The sequence below is a fragment of the Trichechus manatus genome, unplaced genomic scaffold, assembly GCF_000243295.1.
Source record: "Trichechus manatus latirostris isolate Lorelei unplaced genomic scaffold, TriManLat1.0 scaffold00061, whole genome shotgun sequence".
NCBI lineage: Eukaryota > Metazoa > Chordata > Mammalia > Sirenia > Trichechidae > Trichechus > Trichechus manatus.
In genome coordinates this window covers 12,076,258-12,084,891 of record NW_004443997.1, presented here as the reverse complement: position 1 = coordinate 12,084,891, position 8,634 = coordinate 12,076,258, and the positions used below count along the sequence as shown (strand labels likewise).

At 50.2% G+C, this 8,634-nt stretch overlaps 1 protein-coding gene across 1 annotated transcript in view; it reads left to right on the top strand.

Moving 5' to 3' along the window:
- The first annotated feature begins 2,025 nt into the window (after positions 1-2,025).
- The window catches only part of SDSL (serine dehydratase like), a 12,300-nt gene continuing 5,691 nt past the window's right edge, over positions 2,026-8,634 (top strand). Inside the window, exons 1-4 of the mRNA XM_012556315.2 lie at positions 2,026-2,079; positions 5,717-5,899; positions 7,047-7,086; positions 7,795-7,934. Of these exons, the coding sequence (XP_012411769.1) occupies positions 5,738-5,899; positions 7,047-7,086; positions 7,795-7,934 (342 nt within the window). The 5' untranslated portion in view covers positions 2,026-2,079; positions 5,717-5,737. The remainder of the gene's footprint in view (positions 2,080-5,716; positions 5,900-7,046; positions 7,087-7,794; positions 7,935-8,634) is intronic.

Here is an 8,634-nt window from a genome sequence, read left to right as displayed (position 1 = left end):
CCCATAAAACAAAACAAGACTAATGGGGCACAACGGTCCAGGGACAAGGACTAGAAGGCAGGAGGGGACAGGAAAGCTGGTAATAGGGAACCCAAGGTCGACAAGGGAAGAGTGTTGACATGTCATGGGGTTGTTAACCAATGTCATAAAACGATATGTGTACTAACTGTTTAACGAGAAGCTAATTTGTTCTGTAAACCTGCATCTGAAATACAACAGTATAAAAAAACAAACAAACCATAGCAGTGACTGTGAGGATGGTTCAAGTCTGGTCAGCGTTGCATTCTGTTGTCCATAGGGTCGCTATGAGTTGGAGCTGACTCAACGGCACCCAACAGCAACAGTAACTTCTATATAGTAATAATACCAAGAGTAGCCGTAGTCACTACTGTTCTCAATGTTCTACGTAGAATTACCTCATTTAACTCTCATATCAGTTAAACACTAGTAATATCTGATCTCCGTCTGACCACTGAGGAAACAAAGGTCACACAGCTAGTAGGTGACGGAACTGCTATTTGTACCAGGGTCTGTGTTCAAACCAATAAGCAGTACTGCCTCACCATGCTAGAAACTGTTAGAATTTACTTTATTTTTGTTTAAACAGACTCCCTTTTCAAACTTTAATGCCTGCTTTCACTTCTTCCTAAGCAATAATATCCATGAAATTATGGGTTTGATATTATTTTATACATATAAATATAGAGAGAGAGAGGGAGGAAGATGGAAAGGGAGCAAGCAAGTGAGCCCTGGTGGCACAATGGTTAAGCACTCAGCTGCTAACTGAAAGGCTGGTGGTTGGAACCCACCAGTGGCTTCGCGGGAGAATAGACCCGGTGATCCAATTCTGTAAAGATTACAGCCTGGGGAACCATGTGGGTGGGCAGTTCTACTCTGTCATATAGGGTTGCTGTGAGTTGGAATTTACGGCACACAACAACATATACATATATATACCTCCCAGTTTCCATCAAGTTGACTCCGACTCATGGTGACCCCATGTATGTCAGAGTAGAACTGTGCTCCACAGGGTTTTCAATGGCTGAGTTTTTGGAAGTAGATCGCCAGGTACCTCTGGGTGGATGCAAACCTTCAACCTTTCAGTTAGCAGCCGAGTATGTTAACCATTTGCACCATCCAGGACTACGTATACGTATACACAGATATATAGAGATACATATATATATATACATATAAAATTGCCAACACAGAAAGAAATACCCAATTATTTAAAATAAAAATTAAACCTTTAGAATATGCTGGTCAGCATGAAAGGGCCCGGCATACAGTAGACATGCAATAAATGCAGCTTCCATGCTTCTTGCCCAAGCCTGAATTCTATGCTAAGGCCATGCCTCCTTCAGGAAGCCCTCCCTGATCTCCCCTCCCCCCCACTGCCGTCTGTTCTCCAAGAGGGTGTTAGAGTTGTCACTGGACTGGGTGTCTTCCTCCCCGCTCCAGGCTGGGGGCCACCTCAGGACATGAACTAGGTCTTTCCCACCCCCTCCATGTCCCCAGCACCCAGTCCAGGACAGGACACCGGACGAGGGTTGGGCATGTTTAATGCTGAGGAAGAGGGTGAAGTTGCCAGTGTTCTCATCAAGGATTCTGGCCAAGCAGCTCGACTTGACCCCAAGGGACTGGGAGTTAATCATCAAACCTGGGCCAGTCACACACAATCCAAGAAGGATACAGAACAGCTGGGCTGCCGAGTCCTTGCTGGTCCTCTCACTTTACAGATGGGGAAACCGAGGCCCAGAGATGGGCAGGACTGGCTCAGGTCCACCCGGTGAGATGGTGATAGAGACAAGACATGAATCTGATCATGTCACCCCCTGCTTAAAGCCGGTCGTGGTTCCTTAGTGCCCCAGGTAAGGCCCCGACTCTCCATTGGCCCAGGCGGGCTGTGGACTCTGGCCTCTGTCCTGCTCTCCAGCCTCATCCCTGCCTTCTCTGTTCTAGTCCCAGAAATATATCATATCTTTCAATTCCAGACCTTTGCACTCCGTGTTTCCTGATACCTGACTCAATTCAGACGTCCCCTCCTCCAGGAAGCCTTCCCAGTTCCCCCAGGGCCAGGTAAGGTACCTGCTCTGGGCCCCCACCGTCACTCCCTCGGTGCTGCCCCTTTCTGATAGCACTTCAATGGGCCCATTAAGGCTTCATGAGGGCAGTGGACAAGGTGTCTTCTTTGATGCTAGCAGTCCCAGGACTTGACACATAGCAGGTGTCCAATAAAGATTTGTTGAATGAATGAATGAATGGTCAGAGTCGTTCATTTGGACAGTAGATGTTTGTTTGGGTTATTATGCTGAATGTAAAATAACAGAGAGAGAGAGGTGCTTCTGGAAAAACAATATGCCTTTGTCACATGATAGATAATAATTGCTCGCTGATCCTCATCCTTGTTTTCCCCAATAAGTCTCACACCTAAGCTGGCCCCAACAATGGTTCAGGGGAAACGACTTGGCATTGGGGATGAGCATTGGAACTGGAGGAAGATTTGGAGATGTCATGGAAGATATGGTCCAGGGTAGGGGTAAAGGATGTTTCTGCCCTTTACTGGCTGAGTGGCCTTAGCCAAGTGGGCCACTCTCTAAGTGTCAGTTTCCTCATCTGTCAGACGGGACCAGGTAATGCAGGTGCTGTGGGCAGTGCAGGGGTGGGGGCAGTGAGGGTTGCCCTTGTCTCCTTTCCTCTTCCTTCCTGAGCCTTGGGGCCGGGACTGGCCCTTTAACACGGGAGGAGGGGAGGAGGCCACCGCAGGCCGCAGGAAGCTGGGTAGAGCTGGTGTCCAGCCAGGCAGGCAGGCGGGCAGCAGGCCAGGGCTGAGCGGAGCTGGGGACTGCTGGGCCAGGAAGTAAGGGGGCCTCTGGGGCTCTGCATGTGTGTGGGAGAGGGGGTGTGTAGGGGTGTCGGTGGCTCCAGGCTGAGTGCGGGGAAATGAGAGGGGGTGAGAGCGGCCTGCTCCCCACCAGGAACCTTGGGACAACTCAGGGTACCCTGTGCCCTGCCTGCTCTGGAGAATGTGGGCACCAGGGACCCTGAGGGTTGGGGAGCAGGTCCTGCTGGCCAGAGGGGTGGGGGCCAGGCAATCTGCCAGCCAAGGGCCAGCCCAGGATTTCCCAGTCCTGGTGCCAGGGATCTGGCCACAGAGTGTCACCCAGATGGCCTGTGGGGAAAGGCCCCGGGGACTGAAAGGGAGTGAGGGTGGGGGGCAAGGTAGGTGGAAAGGGTGCTGTTGTCAGCTGCCCTCGATTCGATTCCGACTCATGGAGACCCTGCGTGTGCAGAGCAGAACTGCTCCATAGGGTTTTCAAGGCTGTGAACTTTCAGAAACAGATTGCCAGGCCTGTCTTCCAAGGCACCTCTGGGTGGATTCAAACTGCTAGTCTTTTGGAACTTTTGTGCCACCCAAACACTCTGAAAACAAAAGAGGCCTCTCCCCATTTCACGGATGAGGCAAGTGAGGCACAGAGAGGTCACCCAGAGCCCGTGCTTCCCAGCCCTTTACTTCACATCAAGGGGTGCCCAGGGCTCCCAGCTCAGCCCCAGGGCCTATCTCACACGGTGAGACCTCAGCCTGGGAAGCACGCATTCCCTGACTTCGGCCAGCAAGGTCTGGAGGGCCTGGGCCCCTGGTGGGGTCTGGGCTTGACAAGGCTGTTGGCAACTTGGGGTTGCTCATTTAACTGATGCCTGTTGTCCTTTTGTGGGTGGTCAGTATTACCAAGAGGGCTGTGTGTTGAACTAGGAGCATTTGGCTCCAAGGACAACTGGCAACTAATTACTAACTATAATAATAATAATAAAGGGAAGTACGCATAGTGGTTAGAAGCACAGATGCCAAAGCCAGACTGTCTGCGCTTGAATCCTGGCTGTGCCGTTTCTAGCTCTGTGACCTTGGACAAGTTACTTCACCTCTCTGGGCCTCAGTTTCACTGTCTATATAATGGAGGTAGTAATACAACCTACCTCATAGGGTTGTTGTGGGGATTAAATGAGATAATACAGAAGGTGCTTGGCACAGCGTCTGGCTCACGGTAAGTGGCACACTGCTATTAGCTGTTATCGCAATCATTGTGACTTTGAAATGATGACAAAGGCCACCATTTACCGAGCACATCCTGTATGTCAGGCACAGAGTCGGTGCTTTTATGGCCTCATTTAATCCTCCCAACGACCCTGTGATGCACAAGCCCTTCTTCCAGTTTGTTGTATGGGTAATTCATTCTCAGGCCTTTCCTGACCTCCCTACCCAAATTAGGTCCCCTGGTTCTTCCCCTTCACAGATCCCTATATATTTGTTTCCCTCTTAGCAGTTTTCACCATTTCTAATTATTTTGTTTGTCTACATGGTTATTGGTTAAATGCTGATCTCCCCCCTCAGACTATAAATCAGCTCTAAGAGAAAACTTGGTCTTGCTTACCATAGTACCCCAGTGCCTAGGACAGAGCCTGAGCTGCATAGATCTCCTCTGTAGATGCTAGAGTGAGGCATACGAAGGTCCCACAGAGACAACGTCTCTAAACTATTCAGCCCAGACGTTAGAGATAACATCTCCATATCACTCAGCCTGAGTGATTAGGAACTGTTATTATTCCCATTTTACAGAAGGGGAAATGGAGGCACAGAGAGGTTGAGATATTTGTCTGGGTCATACAGTCAGAGCTGGCCTCTAACTTTGGTCTCTGCTTGTCCCCAAAGCCCATGCACTTGGTTTCCAGGGCCAAGGGGAGGCCTGGGCCATGGTATGCTGCCTTTGGGAATGAGTGAAGACCCATGCCCCCCGCACTAATGCCCAGACCGGGAGGTGCGATTGATGGAACTGGGAGGAGGTGGCTCAGGCTTTGCCCTACCTGGGGAGTCCTGAGGCTACCCTGACAAGGGAATGGGATCAGATCTAGGGGCGGGAGGACTGGACCACTCTGATGGGGAGACCCCAGCCTTGACTGAGGGCCGACAAAAAGCTTGGAAACCTGGTCGTGTAGTGGTTGAGAGCTACAGCTGCTAACCAGAGGATCAACAGTTCGAATTCACCAGCTGCTGCTTGGAAACCCTATGGGGCAGTTCTACTCTGTCCTTTGGGGTCACTATGAGTCAGAATCGACTCCACCGCAATGGGTTTTGTTTTGTTTTGTTTTGTGGGTAGGTGGGTAGGAATACTGCAGCGCTCCCCCTCGTGGCCATCAGTGGAACTGCGGGACTGGTCCATGGTTTTTCGGCCCAGAGAGAAAAGTAGGGCTTTGTTTACCCCTTGTCCATAATATTTTTAAAAGTTTTATTCCTGAGTGAGGTTTTCCTGACCATCCTCACTAAAATAACACCCTCACACCCAGTCACTCATCAGAAATTCTGTGGCCTGTCTCCCCACCTAGAATGTGAACTCAGGCAAAGCTTGTCCATCACTGGGACTCCAGATCCGGAACCACCTAGCACATAGTAGGTGTACATTCATTCATCACCATGTGTGGGCCACATTCTACATCCTTAGCACATGGGCAGCTGCAGTTACAGAATGAAAGGGCCCCTTGTCCAGATGGGGAAACTGAGGCTCAGGGGGAGTGGGTAATTGCCTGTAGTCTCACAGCCTGGTAGCAGGGCAGGGCTGAGGTAGCCTAAGCTGGGGGCTTCTCCACCTCCCCGTCCTCTGTCCTGGGTAAGGGGACTCTTGGCTGGAGCCGCCTGGGCTTTGACATCTGTGTCCTCCTGCAGGTGCTCTGGGTGGCTGCTGTCATGGAGAGCTCCCTGATGGGTGAGCGGTTCCACAGGGTCACGCCTCTGCTGGAGAGCTGGACACTGTCCCAGGTGGCGGGCATGACCGTCCTCCTCAAGTGTGAGAACGTGCAGCAGACCGGCTCCTTCAAGATCCGGGGCATCGGGCATTTCTGCCAGGAGGTGAGGGGGTGGGGACAGGAGGGAAGAGGTGAGGTTGTACTGGTGGGAGGGGAGGGGTGAAGGGTGTGAACTGGATGGGGATGAAGGCAGGAGAGGAGAATGGAGTTTGTGCAGATGGGAAGGGAGGGCTTTGGGCAGTGTGGGGGTGAGGGCTGTTGGGGGTCTGGCTCCATCCCACACAGACTTTTTTTTTTTCTTTTTTTTATTGTACTTCAGGTGAAGGCTTACAGAACAAATAGTTTCTCATGAAACAGTAGTACACATATTGTTTTATGACATTGGTTAACAACCCCACAACATGTCAACCCTCTCCCTTCTCGACCTTTTTTTTTTTTTGGTGAAAATGTACATAGCCAAAATACACCTTTTCAAAAATTTCTACATGCACAGTTCAGTGACATCGACCACGCTCTTCCAATTGTGCTGCTATTCTCACTTTAGATGAAGGCTTACAGAACACAATAGTTTCTCATTTAACAGTTGGTACACATGTTGCCCTATGACAATGGTTAACAACCTCACAACACATCAACACTATCCTTACTCAACCTTGGGTTCCCTATCACCAGCTTCCCTGTCCCCTTCTGCCTTCTGACCCTTGTCCCTGGACTGCTGTACCTCATTAGTCCCATTTGGTTTTATGGGGCTGTCCACTCCCAGGCTGAATGGTGAACCTCAGAGATGACTTCACCACTGAGCTAAAAGGGTGTCTGGGGGCCATACTCTCGGGGTTTCTCCAGTCTCCTTTAGGCCAGTAAATCTGGTCTTTCTTTTGTGAGTTAGAATTTTGTTCTACATCCTTCTCCAGCTCTGTCCAGAACCCTCTGTTGTGATCCTGGTCAGAGCAGTCAGTGGTGGTAGCCAGGCACCATCTAGCTGTACTGGACTCAGTCTGGTGGAGGCCTTGGTAGCTGTGGTCCATTAGTCCTTTGGACTAATCTTTTCCTTGTATCCTGTTCTCTTCATTCTCCCTTGCTCCCGAAGGGATGAGACCACTGGAATATCTTAGATGGCTGCTCATAGGCTTTTAAGACCCCAGACACTACTCACCAAGGTAGAATGTAGAACACTGTCTTTATAAACTGTCCACACAGACTTTCTGACACCTGCTTGGGTCAGCCCCCAACCCTCTCCTTTCTCTTCCCAGGTTGCCAAGAAGGGATGCAGACACCTGGTGTGCTCCTCAGGTGACCTACCCCTTTCTGCTTCATGGGGGTCCTCAAGATTGTAGATAGGGGAGGAGGATCTTGCTGGAGCAGCAGTTGATATTCAGGGCTTGGTCTTCTCTTAAGGGTCCATCCTCATCAAGCTCATGACTTGAGATGGGCCGCTCATATATCCTCTCCCTTTCCATTATTCAGCACTCATGGTAGCAAACAAAAGAAACCCAATTCATACAGGCTTAAGCTAAAGAGGAATTAATAGGCTTTAAGAACTGAAAAGTTCTGGGATAAGTGGCTTTCAGGCATGGCTGGATCCAGGGGCTCTACTCTATATCTCTCCTCTTGGCTTTGTTTTCCTCTATGTTAGCTTCATTCTCATGCTGACCTTATGGTAACAAGATGACCACCTGGAGTTCCAGACTTGCATCCTACCCTCCTACCAACTTTAGTGAAGAAAGCACCCCTTCTTGAGGGTTACCCTTAATCCTAGAATTGGTCTTTTTGGTCCAGCTTGGGTTCTGTACTCATTCCTGAACCTATCACAGGACAGGAAACTGAGTTATCTATTGACTCTATCTGGATCATGTGTCCACCTCTGGAGCCAGGACGAGGAGTCAATGGCAAGACATATGAGAATGGGGGAGGAGTGACTTCCGAAGGAAAATGGGGGGAGGGGGAAGCATGTCAGCAGACTGACACATCACTGCCCACTGCTCTCCACTGCCTCCCTAGGGGGTAATGCAGGCATTGCTGCCGCTTACGCCGCTCGGAAGCTGGGCATCCCTGTCACCATTGTGCTTCCTGAGAGCACCTCCCTGAAAGTGGTGAGGAGGCTGCAGGGGGAGGGGGCCCAGGTGCAGCTGGCTGGAAAGGTAAGGACCCCAGGGAGGGGGAAACTGGCTGGAGTGGGTTGCTCCACCCCCACTCCACTCCTAAGAGTTTCTGTCTCCTTTTCCCTTGGATGAGCTATGGCTGGGACCCAGTCTTCTCTTAGGATGATGGAGCTGAGGCAGGGAATGATGTGTAGTGTATAGTGACGGCTGGGACACACGACTGACCTCTCTCACCCCAAGGAGAACTCCTATGCACAAACCCAGGAGAAACAGAAAGCTGTTGACAAACAGGAGCCTGTCTGTCTCCCCACATCCTCATCAACACTTGGTATTATCCGCTTTTAAAATTTTACCATTTGATAAGACAAAAAGTATAAAGACAGATGATGGCAGCATCATTTCTCACTCCTAGACCGCCCCAACATGAACGATACCCACTGATAAGGATATCACTGGTTCTCTTTGTCACCAAAGAGACAGCCACAGGCACGGAATCCTTCTCCTCTCCTGGGAAGGAGGAAAAATCATTCTTGGAAAGCAGATTTGAAAAACTCCTCAAAACTAAAACTAAAAACCATACCATAGTACCCAAAATCTAGTCTCCCTTCCTTCCATCCTCCCCTCCCTTCCTCCTTCTTTTATTACTTTCCACCATCTATTTATTCATCTATCCAACCATTCTTCCATCTTTTCATCCATCTGCCCATCCCTCTGCCCATCCCTCTGCCCATCCACCCAC